This window comes from Dendropsophus ebraccatus, chromosome 2 (assembly GCF_027789765.1).
Source record: "Dendropsophus ebraccatus isolate aDenEbr1 chromosome 2, aDenEbr1.pat, whole genome shotgun sequence".
Lineage (NCBI taxonomy): Eukaryota > Metazoa > Chordata > Amphibia > Anura > Hylidae > Dendropsophus > Dendropsophus ebraccatus.
Window position 1 is genome coordinate 69,271,802 of NC_091455.1, and position 21,751 is coordinate 69,293,552.

General features: G+C 39.7%; 1 protein-coding gene across 2 annotated transcripts in view; it reads right to left on the reverse strand.

Moving 5' to 3' along the window:
- METTL4 (methyltransferase 4, N6-adenosine) overlaps nt 1-21,751 on the reverse strand; it is a 116,615-nt gene that overhangs the window by 35,829 nt on the left and 59,035 nt on the right. For both annotated transcript variants that reach the window (XM_069960086.1, XM_069960085.1), the window contains 2 exons: nt 21,544-21,650; nt 21,328-21,419 (listed from right to left, as the gene is read on the reverse strand). In XM_069960086.1, coding sequence (XP_069816187.1) covers nt 21,328-21,419; nt 21,544-21,650 — 199 coding nt within the window. The remainder of the gene's footprint in view (nt 1-21,327; nt 21,420-21,543; nt 21,651-21,751) is intronic.

Sequence of the window (21,751 nt, forward strand, 5' to 3'; positions counted from 1 at the left end):
AAATAGACAATTCTGGCTTTGTATAGTTTTATACTTTACTACTTTAGCATAATAAAAACACATTAACAAGTTTTTGTGTAGCTACAGTATAACATTTTTATTTTGATGGCGCTGTATGGGGACTTTTTTTGTGGGAAAAGCAAAACATAACAAAAAGCAACAATTCTGTAACTGCTACCCTTTTAAGATGTTCACCATTTGGGTAACTTTAAGGTTCAGTAAATAAGCTCCTGCTGAATCAGTTTTGCTGAAAAACTTCCAACCAGAGAGGTTTGCAAAAGTATGCTCGGTTTTTGGCAGTGGATTTTACTCCATTTGTAACACAGGATTTGTGGTTACCTGGAAATCACCACAGAAACAGACACTGCCATTTCACTTTACTACTGGAACAAAAGGACTTCCATCAACTTTTCACATGATGCCTTCTGATTATTACATACAAATTTTAAACATTACTGCATACAGAATATGTCAGAAAAAGAAGTCGGTAATCCAGCACTTGAAGCAGAGAGATTCTTTTATTTTTCCAATGCCAAATATACAAGCAGCACCTAAGTGCAGTGACCCCACAGGACACGTTTCAAGCGCATGCGCGCTCTTGATCACCCAAGTTTCCCTTGTGAGCTACTTCCTTAAATCATCACCACTACAGGTGTAACATAGACAGGTGCACAAGTTACTCTTAAAACAAACAATACTATTACTGCGGTAACATCTTCATTCAGAATGAAATATACATAAAATACTATGGAGACAAAGAGAGCTTACATAATTCATCTGTTTAACACAATACCATATACATTTGTTTAATTATAAAGATAAATACAAAACTTAATAAATCTATAAGAATAATAATTATAAATATAGATATAAAACATGATAAATCTGTATAGGTATATGTAAGTACAACAGGATCCCAGAAACATGATAAATTTCATATAGTGCACAATAATGCCAGCCAAATGCTTGCGATGTGCTATTTATTTATTTGGGCTTATAGGGAAACTACTGAATTATGTCAATATAAAGTAAAGTAATATGCACACATTTCATGTAGATGATATGGCCAAATATTAATGATGAAAAAACCATGATTTCATGGATGGCAAATTACTTATAAAAAGCTATACTGTGCATGGTAGATGGAAATAAATACTACGTGACAAACTAAGCTAGTATAATGATACTTATATAACTGGATAAGTCACCGGTAGTTACTGTGATGTGGAGACACAAGCAATGCGATAGTAAGTGATGCGGTAATGAGTAACGAGAACTGCATGTGAATAAACTCTAATGATGGAAACACATGTATAAACAAAAAATATGTTTCTTAGAGAAAAAAGCTCAAATGATACTCAAATGATGTAACTACCAATATTACAAATGAGTATAAATATGATCTAATATGGCATGAGAAACGAAAAAATAAAAATTAAAAATTAAAAGTGTAAATGAAAAATAAACAATGAAAAAATAAAAAATAATAAAATATAAAAAATAATAATTAGTAATGATACATAAGTTCTCGGCGTATATTCATGCCGTCTGGAGCTCTTGTGCCAAGAACAAACTGCCAATAGGCTTCACAATTTTTTAGAAATTTTCTGTATCACCTCCTCTGGCTTTGACGTTTATTTTTTCTATGCCATAAATCATAAAATTGTCACTTCTTTTATCATGTTGGTTAATGAAATGCGCTGAAGCACCTGACTTGTGTCGAAATGGGTTGCCAGTAATGTCATTTAAGTGTTCCAGTGCACGTATTTTAATTTTTCTGGTTGTACAACCTACATATTTAATATTGCATTGAGAACACTCGATGACATATACCACGTTAGTAGAATTGCAATCAATCCTTTGTTTAATGTTATAGTGACTGGTATTTAAATTGTTGGAAAACGTGGTACAGGGTTTAGCAAATTTACATGTGCGGCAAGGATAGCCACCACATTTAAAGAAGCCAGGTCTTTGTAACCATGTGGGGGTCCTTTTATCTGTGGTGATTAAACTTGGAGAAAGTATGCCTCCCAAGGTTTTTGCTCGCTTGGGAACGATAGCAAAACCTTGTGCCAGGATCTCTGACAGTTTGTCATCCTCCATTAAGATATGTACGTCTTTTTTGATAATATATTTTATCTGATTAAACAATGGAATATAAACTATAGATAATACCGGTTTGGTCTTAGTTTGATTGGGGATATTTTTCTGTTATGGTTTAATAAGAATATCTTGGCTTTTTTTAGAGACAATATGTTTGGCCCTCATAATGTGGTGGTTAGCATAACCTCTCATTTTTAGTCTATGAGCTAATGCCTCAGATTCCTGTTTAAAGGTGTTACTGTCCGTACAATTCCTCTTGACGCGAGACGAGAAATGGGTTTACGATAAGTAGAGAAATTAATTTTAGATGATGGTATTCCCTGTAGAGTTAAATCCAAAAATGTAATGGTCACCTCCTGTAAATTATAAGTGAATCTTAAATTATAATTATTGGAGTTTAATTTTTATTTATCATGTTTCTGGGATCCTGTTGTACTTACATATACCTATACAGATTTATCATGTTTTATATCTATATTTATAATTATTATTCTTATAGATTTATTAAGTTTTGTATTTATCTTTATAATTAAACAAATGTATATGGTATTGTGTTAAACAGATGAATTATGTAAGCTATCTTTGTCTCCATAGTATTTTATGTATATTTCATTCTGAATGAAGAGGTTACCGCAGTAATAGTATTGTTTGTTTTAAGAATTAACTTGTGCACCTGTCTATGTTACACCTGTAGTGGTGATGATTTAAGGAAGTAGCTCACAAGGGAAACTTGGGTGATCAAGAGCGCGCATGCGCTTGAAACGTGTCCTGTGGGGTCACTGCACTTAGGTGCTGCTTGTATATTTGGCATTGGAAAAATAAAGGAATCTCTCTGCTTCAAGTGCTGGATTACCGACTTCTTTTTCTGAACTGTAGTATCACGCATTTGCCAGATGCGAATCCGGGGCACTAGAGAGTTCTTGGTCGGTGAGCTGACAATTACACTTTTTTTTGTATACAGAATATGTACCTTATCTCGCTTCATGTAGGTAGGTGCTGAAGAAAAATTAGCAGAAAAAAAGTGGTGGTATATCTGGCACAAACTTGTTTGTCTATCAGGACCCCTGGGGACCAACAGATTGTACATGGACAACCAATAAAATAAATAAATGCAAGTTTATTCAATACAATGGACAATTCGTTTTCTCCCCCCTCCTTATCAAAGATTGCACCTGACAAAGAGGTGAGGCACCATTGAAATGCATTGTTTGTTGTAACCAATAAACTTCCTTTTACTTAATTTTTTTTGTTTACCGTGTACTGTCTGTCCCCACTGGTCCCAACAGACAAATGATTTTGCGCCAAATATTCAGCCAACTTTTTCAGCAAATTCTGCAGCACCTGTCTACATATCCTATACTTGGCATCTCAGAGGGGTGGGGTCATGCCTGAAGCACCACCACAAAGGGTGATATAGTTCATCTTGCACCACCCCTAAAATTTCCTAGTCTGTCAAATATAGAAGCACTATAGGAATATTGATTTTACTATTCTGCTTTCAAGAACATTTCAAAAGACATAAAGTATGCTGAATGCTCTGATATTTCAGTTTAAGCGACTCTGTACCCACCAGGGGCATGCTAATGATGAGGAGGGATGGAGAGGTGGTGCGAGCCTAGGGCACAGACACTCTAGGCCACGCCAATCTGACACAGAGATGCAAATAACTGCATCACCTGCCGAACAGACCCCAGGAAAGATCTTGGATTAAAAGCAGCTATCTTGCGGTAAAAGAGGTATGGTAGGTGTGTGTGGGGGGGGCAGTTAGCAGTGTCAAACAATGACTAAAATTGTTTTAACTGACTGCCGGGGGTTTAGCACTTAACTCCGTGCAGTCAGCTCGGCGATCTTCCCATAGTGTCTGCTACAGGCAGGACCCATGTAAAGATCGCGGATAACATTGATTGATGCTTTTTGTTACATTATACATCAGAAAAAATACTAGAAAAAGAGCAATCAAAACATCCCATCCACACATGAGCCCTTATTTTTTGCAACACCAATAGTACTTTGCAATGACTAAATTTCCATAAAAACCTGATAAAAACTGCAACTTTTTGATCTCTTTCTATTACAATTTTTCTGGATTTGATGTAAAAAAAAAACAACACAGCAATTTTGCACTTTGGTGGGTTTTTGCGCTTATGCCGTTCACCGCGCGAGGAATGTAATAATTTAATAGTTTGGGGCGATTTTGCACGTGGTGATACCAAATATGTTCTCACTCTAAATTAGAATCAAAGAAACCATGTCACAGAGAGGTGGGCAGAACATCACATGGGGCCGGGAGGGCCGCCTCCAGTGCTTCAGGCCAGTGACTGGAAATAGGTCGGCACTGTGTACAGTAACTAGGCCGTGGTTCAAAAAAAAGGACCGCAGCATCAGCTTTCCCGTGCCGGCGCTGGTGTATTGTTAAAAACTTAAAGCGATGCACCTGCTGGTACATTCGCTTTAAGCAGTAATTTTCTGTAAAGTGGCATTTTGGCAATGGGGGAGATTTATCAAAGGGTGTAAAATATAGACTGATGTAAACTGCCCACAGCAACCAATCACAGCTCAGCTTTCTCAAAATATGAGAGGATCTGTGATTGGTTGCTGTGGGCAGTTTACACCACTGTATATTTTAAACCCTTTGATAAATCTAGGACAATGTGTCTGGTTTCAGCTTTCCAGAATATATATCTGTATGGAGGTATAATAATATATTTTACTTCTATTCTCCTTTCTATTCTGGCTTTATTTCTATGTGAGAACTGTAAAATTTGTCAAGGCTATCAGGAGGTACAAAACAGTCCGAAACCTCTGGCAGTTAAGGGGTTAAACAATAAGCAAAATTTAAGATAATTTTCAAATGTAATATTTTCCAATAATAATGCTTTATATTTCATGCTCCTACAAGAATAGAGAGTGACTCATTCTATTACTATTGCCTGCGTGCACAATTCCTTCTCTTACAATCTATGTGGCCTCCATGTCTGGGGCTTGGTGAGATAAATGACTTCCCCAAGGACAGAGTATTCATATATAAAACGTAAAAACTTTTAAGTATGATGACGTGAATTGTTTTCTCTGAATTACATACGTCACCTTTGAATCACTCCTGCAGTTATGTACATCATCGGTGTATGTCAGTCATGAGAGCGACCCCTTTATTGCTTCAATATTCTTGTTGATTATTATTACAGGGGGAAGCAAAAGACGGAGAAGATTGTAAAAGTGTACATGTACAGACGATAAAGTATTTACAGGAAGGTGACTTTCACTACCATGTCCTTAAAGGGATTTACTGGGACTTTTTTTACCGATGGCAGGATAGGCCATCAATATCTGTTTGATGGGGTCCTGGGCTAATCAGCTGTTGTCAGAGTTGTGGCCCCCACATATACAGTGATCAGAGCTAGAAGCAGACAGCTCCCTACATTGTGCAGTGGCTGGGTTACTGAAAATCAGTGGGACCAGACTGGTTTTTACATTTTGGACAATGCCTCAGGTAGTGAGCAGGTTCATCTTTGTACAGAATATTTAACACTAAGATAGCTCTATGTATAATGCATATGTGAATTTCCCTCATCTGTTCGTTTTAAGTTTCTTTTCTTACAATGTTTAGCCTTTTAAAAGTTTGTTGGTTGGTCATCGTCTAACAATGCCCATGGTCTGATGCATTGTTTAGCATGTGTTTGTAGACGTAAAATGTGACATATTTCTGAAAACAACAATGTCTGTTATAATATTGTTAATAATGAGTCAAATGTTAGCTTTTGCTCCACCTTTGCAAAGTGATAAAAGACACTCCCCTTATTGGGTATACTGCCAGATGTGTTTGCTTGGGAGAGAAAGAACAGATTTTTTATTGTCAGTAAACCACCATCTAAGATGGCCACCTATATTGGTAAAAATCATTTGATTGTGTTTTGGATGACTAGTTGCTGTAAACTGAACAGGCATCAAATAACACTGCTGCTAAGAAGTTACACAGAATGAAGGTTTACGCTCTGCTGTCCTAATCTATCCTGCTGAACGCAGTCTTGAAGATTTTGTTAAGATAACATGGCAGCACCAGGTACTTAACCCTTTAAGGACATGGCCCATTTTCGTTTTTACGTTTTCGGTTTTTCCTCCTTGTGTTTAAAAGGTCATAGCACTTGCATTTTTCCACCTAGAAACCCACATGACCCCTTATTTCTTGCGTCACTAATTGTTCTTTGCAATTACAGGCTGAATTTTTGCATAAAGTACACTGCGAAACCAGAAAAAAATTCAAAGTGTGGTGAAATTGAAAAAAAAAACGCATTTCTTTTATTTGGGGGAAATGTGTTTTTACGCCATTCGCCCTGGGGTAAAACTGACTTGTTATGCATGTTCCTCAAGTCGTTACGATTAAAACGATATATAACATGTATAACTTATATTGTATCTGATGGCCTGTAAAAAATTCAAACCGTTGTTAACCAATATACATTCCTTAAAATCGCTCCATTCCCAGGCTTATAGCGCTTTTATCCTTTGGTCTATGGGGCTGTGCGAGGTGTAATTTTTTGCGCCATGATGTGATCTTTCTATCGGTACCTTGATTGCGCATATACGACTTTTTGATCGCTTTTTATTACATTTTTTCTGGATTTGATGCGACCAAAAATGCGCAATTTTGCACTTTGGGATTTTTTTGCGCTGACGCCGTTTACCGTACGAGATCAGGAATGTGATTAATTAATAGTTCGGGCGATTACGCACGCGGCGATACCAAACATGTTTATTTATTTATTTATTTGTTTACTTTTATTTAAAACCTGGGAAAAAGGGGGGTGATTCAGACTTTTATTAGGGGAGGGGGATTTTTACTATTAACAACACGTTTTTGTTTTTTTTTACACATATACTAGAAGCCCCCCTAGGGGACTTCTAGTATATACACTGTGATCTCTCATAGAGATCTCTGCAGCATAGATATGCTGCAGAGATCCATGAGATCGGCACTCGTTTGCTTTCGGCTGCTGCAGCCGGAAACAAACGAGTGCCGAGCCGAGGACGGCGCCATCTTGGACGCGTCCCCGGCCGGCATCAGTAACGGAGATCGCTCCTCTGGGACAAGGTCCCGGAGGAGCGATCTCCCCCACTAGACACCAGGGAAACGTTGCCTCCGGTAATCGGAGGCAGCTGTCAACTTTGACAGCTGCCTCCGATTAGCTAATTAGCGGGCACGGCGATCGGACCGTGCCCGCTAATAGCGGCGGTCCCGGGCTACACGCGGCACCCGGGATCGCGGCACTTCAAAGCGGGGCCGCCGCGCGGCCCCGCTTTGAAGTGCTAATGAGGACATAGGACGTACCGGTACGTCCTATGTCCTTAAGAGGTTAAAAACTGAAGTGCCGGCTTCACGTAAATTACTATACAGGTGGTACCTAACCCCTTACCGACTGTCCAAGATATATCCAACCTCATCACAATCATGCTGGAGGTGCCAAAAAGAAATTGGAAATTTACTCCACATTTGGTGGGAATGTCCAAAGATTCAACCCCTGTGGACTCAGGTGCATACACTTATAACGAGTATCCTCAACTTCCAAGTCATATGGTCACCGGGACTGGCATTACTAGGCTTAGGATCTGAAGATTGGGGCTTACCCGACCTTGCAGTTCTCCTACACATGCTTCTAGCTACCAGAAACTGTATTGCAAAACTATGGAAAAGCACAGCATCACCAAGCCTTAGTGAAATATGTAATGTAGTTAGCTATAACTGCCAGATGGAACTATCCATTGCTACCAGACTTGGGTCTCTCACCAAAGTGAAATCCAACTGGGAGAAATGGATAAACCGCTCCCCATCCCTTCTCACACAAATGGCAAGCTCTCCACTTACATCTGATTATAACTGTGTGCAGTACATGTGATGTGTTTAGTGACACTTCCTTCTGTGACATGCAGACCCTGACTGTTAAGATATGTTATTACCTTGAATTACATTTGAGACAACCAGTTTAGCACTGCTAAAATACTATTTCTCATATTGTCAATTTATTCATTTGGAAAAGAGCCGACTTATTTGTTTTTGTTTGTTTATTGGTTTATTTGTTAAATTGTTTTATGTGTCTTATATACCTTGTATTCTGTAGGTTTTCTATGTATTGTGAGTTGATTGGACAACGTGTTGTTGTCCCTCTGTTTGTACGGAACAAATTATAAAAATCTGCAATAAAATTATAAATGATTAAAAAAAAAACTGAAGTGCTGAACTCGGAAGTATTTGGTAGCCCCATAGAGAATGAATAGAGCGCTGAGTGCTGCATTTATTGCGGGGTGATTGCATCCCCACTCTTGGAATCAGTTGGGGTCACTAAAGGTTGGAACCCCAGCGATCAGCTTGTTATCCTGTGTATGCTATGATTAGAGTTCATAGAGTGTTGCTTCATAGAGCGTGAGGAATTGCTGCTATCAAAAGCTAGGTCCTCATCACCTATCATTAACACTTAAAATGCTGCAGATCAGGATGTAGTGACAGGAGTGGCTCTTGTCACAGAACAAGGTCCCGATCGTTTTTCCTGACGGCCGGAAGTAAACTAATTACCACTGTACAGTCCAATCAGAGATCTTCTCAGTTTGCCTAATGGGACTCAATGGGAACATTTCAGATCCCACTAATCAACGCTATGCAATAGCATAGCTTTTCCCATTATAATTAATGTAACAAATAAATGTAATAGACTCATAAAGGGACTTAAAGGGGTTATCCAGCGCTACAAAAATATGGCCACTTTCTTCCAGAGACAGCTCTACTCTTGATCCTAGCTTGGGTGGGGTTTTGCTGCTCAGTTCCATTGAAGTGAATGGAGCTTAAATGCAAACCGCACCTAAACTGGAGACAAGAGTGGGGCTGTTTCTGAAATAAAGTGGCCATGTTTTTGTAGCACTGGATAACCCCTTTAAAATGTGTGGAAATTAAAAAACTAATTCTAAAACGTTTTTAAAAATATGATGAAGCCCCTCCCCCTTTTTATCATTTTATATATAAAACAAATAAAAATAAATAAACATTATATAATCGCATCATGCGTAAATGTCTGATGTAAAATATATCAATAGTGTTACCGTACAGTGAATGGCATAAAAAAAGCACCAGGATTGCAAGTTTTTTGTTACTTTATATTTTAGAAAAAAATATATAAAAAGTTAAATATATATATTTTTTTTAAATGTAAACATGATACTAATATTAAAGTAGAGATAGTGGCACAAAAAAGTAAAAATGTAAATTGGTGTGGTCCTTAAAAGGGGTAATTTTTTTTCTTTCAAATCGACTGGTGTCAGAAACTTATACAGATTTATAATTTACTTCTATCTGCAAATCAGGAACTGTCCAGAGCAGCAGAGGTTTTCCATGGTGATTTGCTACTGCTCTGCACAGTTCTTGACATGGGTAGAGATGGCAGCAGAGGCCACTGTATCAGACTGGAAAGAAAACACCCCTTTCTGCAGGACATACAGCAGCTGTAACTATGGGAAGACTTGAGGTTTTTAAATACAAGTGAATTACAAATCTATATAATCCCTTTAAGGCCAAAAACCACTTTACAAAAACAGTCTCAAAACAAGGAAATAGCCAGATATCCCTCATGGGAAGGAAGCCAAACAAACAACCCTGATATGTAGCCCCTTAAGTCCCACTCAGTTGTTAGTATTAGGAAACAAATAGGGAAATACCAGGGTGGCCGCTTAAGTGTTAAGGTTTAGTGACCTCGCAACTGAAAGGCCTGGAAGGCACCCCTTAGCGACGGGTTTCCTTACCAGGAAGGGGTATCTGGCTATTCCAGTGTTCTGAGACTCACAACTGAGGCTCCAGGGACCCAGTTTTTGCACATTGAAATTTTTAGGGGGCAATGTATCAATTTAGACTGTTGATTGAGTACTCCATTGGATTTTTTTTGCTGATCTCCTTGAGTGATTGTTGTTTCCCCACAAAGCACTGTGTCTCTAAGGGGTTAAAGGGAACCAGTCGGCCCAATTGGGATAACATGGTTCCCTGCATCACTGTATAAAGCTGCTGAAATTTTATTCCCTCGTCAAACGGCAGGCAGAGGTGGGCAGGTAGTCATCTGGGCAGCAACCAGTCTGTGTGTAGTCACCACTTTGTCTGTCAGTGTGCTCGGCAGGGATGACTGACAGGCAGAGAGGCCAGTAACGGGCCTCTCTGCCTGTCTTTGATCCCTGCCGAGTCGCCAAGATGACTACCTGCCCAGGGAATAAAACTTAATTTTCTCCTGTATAAAGCTGCCGGTATGTGCCGCCGGCTGCATAGCGGTTTTATACAGTGAGGCAGGGAACCATATCAGCCCAATTTGCCAAAGTATACTAAAGCTGTCTGAACCTACCCCTTAAGTTGGTCGAGGGAGGGATCAGGCATGTTGTTTTTCTGCCACCTGCCCCTTTTTTCTTAGAGGGAAAAGCCAGCACCAAAGCTGTCTGACTGACTCCTCCCTCATGCCCAATGTTCATCTGTATTGGAGGCTGGGGGAGATAACTAGGAGGAAGAAACATTACTGTTACTAAAAGGTATATAGAAGCATGGCAGCTATCTGACCCCCTGGAAGACATGCAGAATTAGGTATAGTACTAGTAAAGCAGCAGACGCTGATGTTCCTAACTAAAGCCCCTATTACAAAGGGTGATGTGGACAGTGAGTGCCAAACTGTCAGGCGCTCCTTGTTCCGTGGTTGCTGCCAGCGCTATTACATGCACCACCATTGAGCAAGAAGGAGTGGATAATAGCTGGGGGGCCGCAGGGGACTGCCCAGGCAATCGTCAGATCGCCCAGGCTGCCCACAGGAGAAAGCAGTTGTCTGCTGAGGCTGCTTCTATTTAACAGAGCGACGGCAGCACATCGCTGCCATTTCCGCCTGTTGAAAAGATAACGATCAGCCGTCATGTCGGCTGATTGTTGCTTTCTATTGAACAAAACGATTATCGTCCGTAACTGCTAAATACGGCCGATAATCGCTTTGAGTAATAGGGTTTCAAAGTTCTCCCCTAACAGAAGGGAGCTGCTATCAATGAAGAATATAAACACATCTATAAAAAAAAAAAAAAAAAAAAAAACATCCATCTTGACATGACGCTTATTGCCTAATCTAAATGGAGCTTCTCTCTAGCACATACTGTTTATTTTTTTTTACAGTTCGAAAAAAAAAAGGATTTTTTTTAATAAAAGAAAAAAGGGATATCTAATAAACATAAAAAGGTTATCTGTATTTTAAATAACTTATTATACATTACCATTATGTTCATTGACAGGCACAAGGTTATATGTTTATTACAGCGGCCTCCATTTCGCCCTATTCTTGCTGGTTTAATGGGGCTTCTTTATGTGAATCTTATGCAGATGGTAGCAGAGAGTTTGGAAATATATAGTGCATTCTGGGGAGTGCTAAATAATTTAGGTCAAGCTGCATTTTGCACATTACTCTGTGATAAGAACTCAAGAATAGGTGAAGAGTGATTATAGGCACGGATTTCATTAGTACATGACTGCAAGTACAACAATTAATCCTTGTGTACAGGGCAATCCTAAGCACAGTCTGTTCTTAATAGCTCAGACAATACTGTTCTGAAAACTCCGGTATTAATGGTATCCATTATGTGTTTGCATGAATGATAGCAATAATAATAATAAAAAAAATATAATGTTAAAGAAAACCTGCAATGCTCATATATCAAACTGCCTATGCTTACCATGTATAAATTTTCATGCCCTTGCTACCAAAATACAGTCTTTCTGCTTTTTTTTATGAAACATATACAATAAAACAAGAACAAAAAGTACAAATTTACCAGTATAGTTACTTATTCTGTAAAGCTTATTTCTTATTTAAAGGGGCAATCTAATAAGGGCAACCACTTTAACACCTTGCCACAGAACGCTATACAACACGGGTGTGTTAAGGGAAGGTGGGACATGACGCAAGTTCAGGAGTGGAGCGTGCACCATAGCCTGTGAGCAATTGCACTGACCTCTGTCAATTAACCATAAACATGCCAGGATCAATAACCATCACAGCTGTAAAATAGCTCACTGACCTAAGCAATGGTGTAGCACTGGTTGCTACAATCTGTTCATATTAGTCCCCCAGGGGTCTTAAAAAAGCAAGAACTGTGTTGTCTCTGGAAGGAAGTGGCTAAGTTTTGCTAACACTGGTTAATCCCTTTAACCCACACCCCTTTGCCGGATGAATGCAAAAGTGCCCCTATAACACAAAATAAGCAAAATAAAGCAAGTGCAAAAACATAAGACTTTTTTTTTATTTAGGAAGGGACAGAAAAACAGATATATTCCTCTTTGTTTGCCGCCATACAACAGTGGTGCCAATCTTGTGGTCCTCCAGCTGTTGCCTGATGGGACTTGTAGTTTTGCAACAACTGCAGGGTCAGAGTTTTACACCTGTGCCATGCAGGCTTTCTGAGCTTCTCTTATGGAACTAGAAACATGAAATGGAACAGAACCCTCTGTCTAATTGCTACAAAATTTTACATAAAAAAAATGATATATGCCTGCAACCCTATATGCCTCTGTATGAAATCAGAGGCCCTAAAGACTTTAAGGGCCTGTTCACATTGAGAAAATTTGACAGAATTCCGCAGCGGAACTCTCCGCCATGGGATCCTGCCTGCCTCAGTGTCAGACAGTGCGTCTATGGGAGGGCTCGCTCGCCGTGGTTCTGTCACTACAGTGCAGTGGCGATTCAAAGAGTTTCCACACTGCCAGAATGATATTGACACATCATGTTGGGCGGGAAACAAATCCATTATATTCCTTCCCCGTCTGTAAATGTGCAGACGAGTAAATGTAGCCCTAATGTGACATTGCTCCTTGCTGTGCTGCTCACTGGTAACTCCTGACCTGGTTGATTGAACTTCTGATTGATAGACATTTGTAGCAACTTTTGCTCAGTATTTTTCAACCAAAACCAGGAGTAGATTGAAAACACGGAAAGGTTATGTTCACGCACAGTTTAAAATTGAGTGAATCGCGGCCATTTAATGGCAAATAATTGACCGTCATTTCAAAACAACAGCGGTTGTTAAAAAATAACGGCCATTATTTGCCGTTAAATGGCCGCGATCCAATCGATTTCAACTGTGCGTGAACTTTGTGTTTTCAAACCACTCCTGGTTTTGGTTGAGAAATATTTGACAAAATACTGGGAAAACATGCTGTGTGGAAACATAGTCTAGTACGGGTATAAACCCACACACCGTATACACAGCGTATTTACTGCTGCGATACGCAGCGAATACGCAGCAAAAACGCAACAAATACGCAGCAGAAACGCAGCAGATTAGATCTAAATAACTGAACTCAGCATTAAATCTTCACCATCAAACTGCTGCGTATTTGCTGCGTATTTGTTGCGTATTTGCTGCGTATACGGTGTGTGGGTTTGTACCCTACAGGCTTCTTTAGTTTAAGTTGCTAGAAAATTAGCAAGATGAACAGTTTTACATTAGACTACATAACAATTTCACAAAGTGTTAAAGTAATTTTTTCCTAATTGTTTGTGTCTAAGATTAATAGAAAAAAGATCATTATTCCATATGAACTTTGCTTTTGTGGTCAGCACAGTGATGTTTTGAAATTAATGTACATATAATATTTTCAAAATATTCAGTGCTGAGTATAGACTTCTAAAAGCTTCTGGAACTGTGAGAACTATCAAGATTCTTCTAGAATTGTCTAGAACCTTATAGCACTTTCTGGGACAGTCCAGAAGTGTCTAGGACTATCTGGGGCTGCCCCACAAGTGCACATAGCAGTATAAATACAGTTACCTTGAACTAACCAATACATTTGATGTTTGGCAGATTATAAGGAAACTAGTATACACAGTTATTTTAGATGGTGTCAAGAGGTTGCACACACCCGACAGATGTCTTTTGCTGTGTCTATTGCCAATTTATGATATTTAAGATCATAGCGAAAATGTGAAAGCCTCTGCTAGCATGTGTGAGGCCTACTGAGCATACAATACCCAAATAATGGGTACCTCATTACACATGCAAGCACTGCAAGAAAAAAAAAAAAAGCTCTGCAGAAAGCGGCTTGGAACTGTTTCATCTCAGCGGTTCACAGCTTTGTAGGAAATCACAAGGCTGAAAACTATGCACACCTGGTTCAGTCTCTAATAAAGAACTATGCTGCAATGGGCTGCAGGTTGTAACTCAAATGCTTATAACTATCAGCGTTTAGACAGAATGATATATCGTACGGAAAAATCGTTTTGCGATCGCTTAAGCCTATCTCGAACATAGATAAAATCGTTTACACGGAACGATCTGCAAATTTTTTACAAACGACGATTTATGTTGTAGGATCAAAATAAACGATTTCTCGCTTGTCGTTTGATCGTTCGCTGCGTTTACAAGTACGATTATTGTTCGAAATCGATTGTTATTGTGCAAATTCAAACGATAATCATTCCGTGTAAACGCAGCAAAAGTCTACATCATTGATGCCCATCTTGATAAATTCTAAAAGAACATGGGATCTTATTCAGAGGTACAAGGCCAGCGCTTTCACCAGGACATAATATAATTTCAGCGCTGTTACCAAGGACAGAATAAGGAGGACATGATGGGAGACTATATTTGGGGGCTTATTCATGACAGTGATTTGCAGTACAGTCGTAAATCCAGGAAATATACTTATTCGTGAGCTGTTATACGCAGCATTTATCAGATTTCATAACAGTTGCATGTTTGTATTGAAATGTTGATCATTTCTATGATTAAAGACACAGACACAAGCCAAAATTTTGTGTTACATATCAATAACTACAAAAGTAGCATAGGCCACTGCCACAAAGTTTAAATTAGAAATATTGGTGTTTTATAAGTTTATATGTAAGCTGTGGAAATATAACAGTTATGTAACAAAAATTGTGTGTTACATAGTGTTATCATTGGATACATGACCCCTTTTCTATGCAAACATGAGGGAAGAAAATAAGGTACAAGGTTTATATATGCATCTGCCAGTGAAGTGTTATGTTGGCACAGGCCTTTTTAACATGTTTTCTAAACTTCTTGATACCTGAACACCTCCATTGTGTAGCAATGCAAAGTGACCCGATGAGCCCTCATTTACACACACCACTGTGCAGTCCTTACCTGAAGAGCATTTATATTGCTCTGAGAGTTTAATTATCTTTAAGCCCTAGGCATGGCATACTACTTGCTGATTTAATCCAATGACAATATTAATACTCAGTTCATATGATCAGTAAATCACCAGAGTTTCTATTAGAATACTCACCCCAACCCAGTAACATACCTTGACAGATGCAGCATGCAGACATACAAATTATTAGTGGCAAGATAGAACAGCAAGTCACAAAAACAAAATCTACAGGATACCACTGTTAAGCTCAGCCAGTCTTATATGCTTAAACTTCAGTTACCAGAGTTGCTAACAACAGTATCCACTAGTGTAATTACAGGAAAAACCTCCAAAGGCCCTTTTATGTCTCTTCTTTATACTTTAGTCTGCAAGATTCTAATTCCTAAGGGGTTTATCCTGGTTTTAATAGACAGCAATAATAAAGATAAAAAAATAAAACAAAACAAAAAAATTACAGTGCATATTAGGGAAGATGTCCTTACGTATGAGTCATAGAAAATATGCTGAACAAAAGGGAAGCATAAAGGGCTAAACATATCAGAACACTAGACGTTACATATTGCTTGGGGATGGTGGAATAAATATTGGCAACCTTTTATCCGTGGCCCTCTGCATAGGCTGTGACCTTTTATTTTTGGTTGAATGGCCTGTGAGTGGCTAAGCGCTCTGTCAGCTGACAGGCCATTCTGAAAATAGAGAGCGCGGGACCCGGGGATGAAGACAGAGCGGAGAAGAAGCCTGGACAGGTAATGTGTGCTTCTGCTGCTTGCCAAATCATTGGTCGCCCGCCGCGCACCACTATTCAACCGTAGCGATGCGCGGTGGGGGAACGATGATTTTAGGTCTGGCCCTAAATGAACGATCAGCCAATGACACGATCATCGGCTGATCATTCTCTCTATTTCTCCGAACGATAATTGGCCGAATCGGGCCAAATGGGGCCGATCCGGACGATTATCGTTACTGTGGAATAGGGCCCTAAGACTTCCTTTACACAGAGATATTTATCTGACAGATTTTTGAAGCCAAAGCCAGGAACAGACAATGAACAGAGAAGAGTTCATAAAGGAAAGACTGGGATTTATCCTCTTTCCAAATCCAATCCTGGCTTTGGCTTCAAAAATCTGTCTGGCTTTGGCTTCATAAATCTCTCTGTGCAAAGGCACCCTAACACGAGTATTTTGCCATACTGATTAGCATAATTTTTTTACCAGACCCGGCGAAGTCAATTGACAACCTAATGCATATGGTATCCTCCCAAATCTCCCAAGGGGCAGATGCAAGAAAAAATTACAGAAACATCCCCTTTGTTTTTTTGCTAGTATGAACAAATAAAATCTAAGAAAGACTACAAATACCACAAGTATGAGATTGCAACAGACATATGTCACAGGAAATGGTATTATAAATTTGGTGCATGCCATTAGACCATTCCATTAACCTAACTTTTACCACTCTGTTAATCTGACACTATTATACCCCCTTCACACACACGCACACACCATGATGTGTAATGCTGTAGAAATGTCATTTTCTCCAGAACAGTAATTTATAGCTCAAGTACCCCTCGATTGCTGAGGGTATCCTTGTCTGAACACAAATGGGATAATTACATACTCGGTCAATTACACTAATTCACATGTGCGCAGACATTGATAACATTACCAGCACTAGACGGCGAGGATGATTAGGGGGTTTAGAAACACAATTTAGCACATGTACTGCCATTCCATATAAAGAGAGGTAGAGCTCAGCCTGGGAATCATAGACTCTGTCAGAATGATTACTAGCTGACCGGACTGCGGATTACAGGGTAGTTATAAAATTATTGCACGTTTAGGAGTCATAGGTTTTTCCTCTGTTCTATTGTGTGCGCACAGTTCTACATATTTTACATATGTACCATACACATACGTCTGTCTACCCTCTCGTAGGACTAGAATTATGTCTTCAACATGAATACTGCATGAAAGAAAAATTCTACCCATTTCATTAGAAAACAGGTCTATGTTTCTAACAAAGTACGCACCGCAGTCACACAGCCTTGGGCAAACCTATTCTGTCCAGACGTCAACATTTCAATAAGTGTCAAGAAAAAAGAAAAAAAAAAAAACTAATGGTAATCAGCAGGAATGATACTTTAAATATGTGAAGCTAAGGGCTAAATTCACAAGGATTTTTCTTAATTTTTTTTAAAAAACTGTAGCAAATATAAGGCATACTTAGCCGAAGAATACAGTCATACATAAGGGAGTACGTTTTAAAGACAGCCAACTGTTAGGGCCCTATTCCACCGCACGATTATCGATGCATAATCGTTAATGATTAACTATCTCAAACGAGCGCTATTGCGAAAGACCTGAAAACGTTCAGTCATTTCCATAGGATGATACGTTTTTCTTCGCTATTTATTAGCTATTGCGTTCGTATCTATTGCGAAAGACAGAACGATGTCTTATTCAATGCGAACGATTTGCGAACGTTTTGCAAATGAGCAACGATAAAAATAGGTCCAGTTCTTATAAAGCGATCAACGATTTCTCGTTCAGTCGTTAATCGTTATCTGCATTTCAACCGAACGATTATCGTTTAGATTCGAACGATTTAACGATAATAGGGCCCTTAGCCAATCCACAGAACAGGCCAGCGATTACTCATTGTCAGGATCCCAACACCCAGTACCCACATCGATCAGCTGAATCATGAATTATCTTAAAGTACAACTCCACAATACATTTATTGCACATTTGTTTCGCTGCTAAACCAAGCTGATACTCTACAGTACAGTAGTATATATTTCCTATGCATGTTAAATGTGACCAATTCACGTTACTAAGAAAGCTTTTCTACCTACAACTTTTATTGCTTTTATGATATAAAATATTGAAATCCTTGTGTCTCTTTATAAAAAGTTTCAAGCTTACTTGTCTACAAAATCTTTAGAGTGCGTTCAGGTACAGGATTCGAAGCAGATTTGAAGTTGCAGATTCAAAGCAAATCTGTAGTTTCAAATCTGGGCCATCAAATCTGCTGCGGATCCTGTACGTGTGAACCCACCCTTAAAGCAATTGGCTACATTATCCCAATTTTATAAATGGTACTTAAAAAAAGGTTATGCCACCTACTTACTTGTATGTGCGCCCACTGCGATGAGAAGCCTCGTCCCCGTGCTGCCCCATCCTTCTGGCCAAGCATAGTCTCGCGTGTGACATACAAGCCACTCTGCATCCTTTATAGGTATACTGTATATGGTCACTGTTCACATTGCTGAGGAGGACAGGACAGCAAGGGGGCAAGGCTCATATCTACAGAAAGGAGCACACGGAGGTGGTACAATTATTATTAAAAGTACAATATTATTAAGTGGCCAATTCTGAATATATTCATAGTCCGTATTTCCAGGACTCTCTTCATATTGTTCACACAGTTCACGTTTTAATGTGTGTGTTGGAAGGTGCGTATGGGCGTATGGGAAATGTGGCATTGTGACTTCCATTTTGGTGGTACACTTTGGGATTTACTGGATGCAATAATGGGACTTCTGCATTATTCTACACAGTTGGATACAACAAGAAACAATATGTGTGGTATCTATTAAATTGTATGATATATATATTTTTGTTAAACATGGGACTCTATATATGACAGGTATCACTAAGTGAATTCCATTATAGGTATAGGTATAGATCAGGGATTTCCTTGATGTATACCGCAGAACACCGCTGAAAGACGTATGTGGAAAGAGCACAAACATCTAACTATTCCCTGTGTAAACTTACTTTTTATTAAAGTGACTCTGTACCCACAATCTGACCCCTCCAAACCACTCGTACCTTCAGATAGCTGCTTTTAATCCAAGATCTGTCCTGGGGTCCGTTCAGCAGGTGATGAAGTTATTGTCCTTATTTGTCAGCCCCTGACAAATGGAAGTATCTGTGCCCTAACTTTGCACCACGCCTCTGTCCCTCCTCTCCATGATTAGGGATGCCACAGGCAGGGCCGATACAAGGAGTTTTGGTGCCCTAGGCAGAGAGGGCAAATTGCGCCCCCCCCCTCCTTGAACCAAGCGTTATCAGAATCAGCAGAATAGAGAATCGGCAGAATTTGAATAGAGCAGGACGTGCACAGACATTGTCACAGACCCACCTCCCTGGGATAAATTTTTTTTTTTTTTTAGCAAGACACAGGATTACACAGCAGTGGGGAAGGTTTGAGACAGCAACTGTATTGCTTCCCACTGTACCAGTGCTCCCCCTGTGCCCCCATGTAGTAGACAAGCCCCCAAAGCACCCCATAAATAGGTTATAAATAGGTTTGCCAAATATGTGCCCCCATATAGTATAGGAGATCTTCTTTGTGCCTCCTTCTAGGTAGGGTGTAGTAGTGGAGGTATAGTGGATATGGGGTGTAGTAGTGAGGTATAGTGGATAAGGGGTGTAGTAGTGGAGGTATAGTGCATAAGGGGTGTAGTAGTGGAGGTATAGTGCATGAGGGGTGTAGTAGTGGAGGTATAGTTGATAAGGGGTGTAGTAGTGGAGGTATAGTGGATAAGGGGTGTAGTAGTGGAGGTATAGTGGATAAGGGGTGTAGTAGTGGAGGTATAGTGCATGAGGGGTGTAGTAGTGGAGGTATAGTGGATGAGGGGTGTAGTAGTTCAGGTATAGATAAAGGGAAGGAGTACCCCTGCCTACTCTTTGTCCCGGCCCTGCCACAGGAACATTTTCTCCATGCTGAACATTGTACAGGTGCTTAACGATCCAGCCCATGTTCAGTATTCACACAGCTGACGAATAGGAGACAATCTGCCTGGAGCATTCCTAATGATTAAGAGGGTGGGGAGGAGGGACGGAGGGGTGGTGCTAATTTAGGGCACAGATACTCCTGTGTGGCACGGGCTGCAAGTTTAAAAGTTGTTTTTTAGGACAATAACTGCATTACCTGCCGAACGGACCGCAGGACAGATCTTGGAATAAAATCAGCTATCCGAAGGTACCATTGGTTTGGGGGGGGGGGGTCAGATTGTGGGTACAGAGTCGCTCTAACTCCTCCACTGTATGCAAATCGGTCTGAACAAGGCAGCGGGCGGTCCATGAGGCCTAATTAGTCACGGTCCCGAGTCTTCCCAGCGCTGTAATCACACCTCTTTGGGCGTGGTTCACAGCGCTGTATCCTTGTTGTGTCACACAGAGGCAGGTCTGAGCGGGATTCACAGCGCTGGACAGACCCGGGACCATGACTAGTTAGGTCTCAGGGACCGCCCCAATGCCCAGTTCAGACAGATTTGCATATAACACGCAAGTTAATAAAAGTATGATTGCGGCGCACAGTGGGCAGGACACAGAATAGATGTTTGTGCAGTGCATGATTAGCAACATTTCCAAGCTTTATATCAATCTTTGTGCCAATTTAGTTCCCTTTATGCATCAGCTACTCAATAGAAGGTATATAATTATCAATTCCTTTGCAGAGTCTTGTTATCAATGTCACTGTCTTTTACCAGCGGATGCATGGCAATATTACATTAGGGCAGCCAAATTCCAGGCAAGTTATCTTGTCAGTCCTTAGGCAGAAGAGGTCTGTTGCTTGAAGTCTATGGATTTTGCTACAAGTTATTCAAACCTGTGCACAGGTCATGGACAGGGAATATGGCTTTACGGCTACATAATCACATGACTTTAAGGGGAGCAAATCTGATAACACTCTCTAATGGAATTACTATTAATATGATTCTAGAGTATTAGTGTTGCTTCACCAACTATATATGAAGCTTATACCTGCTCACTGATACAGAATGTTATGGGTGACAAGGGAAAAGGCAAGAAACAAACAATTTGAGTAGTAAAATAAAAAAACATTGGTAAAAAATAGTGCATTTGAAGTACCACTTTTTCACATGACATTCAGAGCAAAGCAGATGGCGCATTTTGATGTAAGGGATAATAAATCAAGTAGATGTAATTATGTGTCTTCATGGTGAATGTGTATTTCCCATGTGTGGAGTTTTCCTTTAAAATACATCCTTTATTTATAATGTAATTCCTGTAATGAGCCTGACATACCAGAAAGAGGTGGTTTGTGGGAGTGAAGACTGCAGGGCACGCTGACTATAATCCTATGCTCTGGAATAGGCGGTAAGATTGTCTCCAACTCCCTGTAACAAAAAAAGTTAAGAAAATATCTATACTTAGTATAAGTAACCATATTCTCACTAAGGTGAACAAGCATTGCAATAAGACTGAAGATCGGAGCGATTCAGATGAGCAGTATAGCCATACCTTGCTGTGGAATTATCTGGGCTCACAAATCTTCCTAGTACAAGAATTTCATAGGGCTTTTTATGAACTGAATCGATGGGAAACACAAACTCTCCAGATTGGGTTATCTAAGGAGGAAGAAATGATGCAACATTTTACCAATATAGTATAGTATACTAATATTAGTAAGGCCCTCCCAATGAACGTGTATGAGTGTTAACAAAACAAA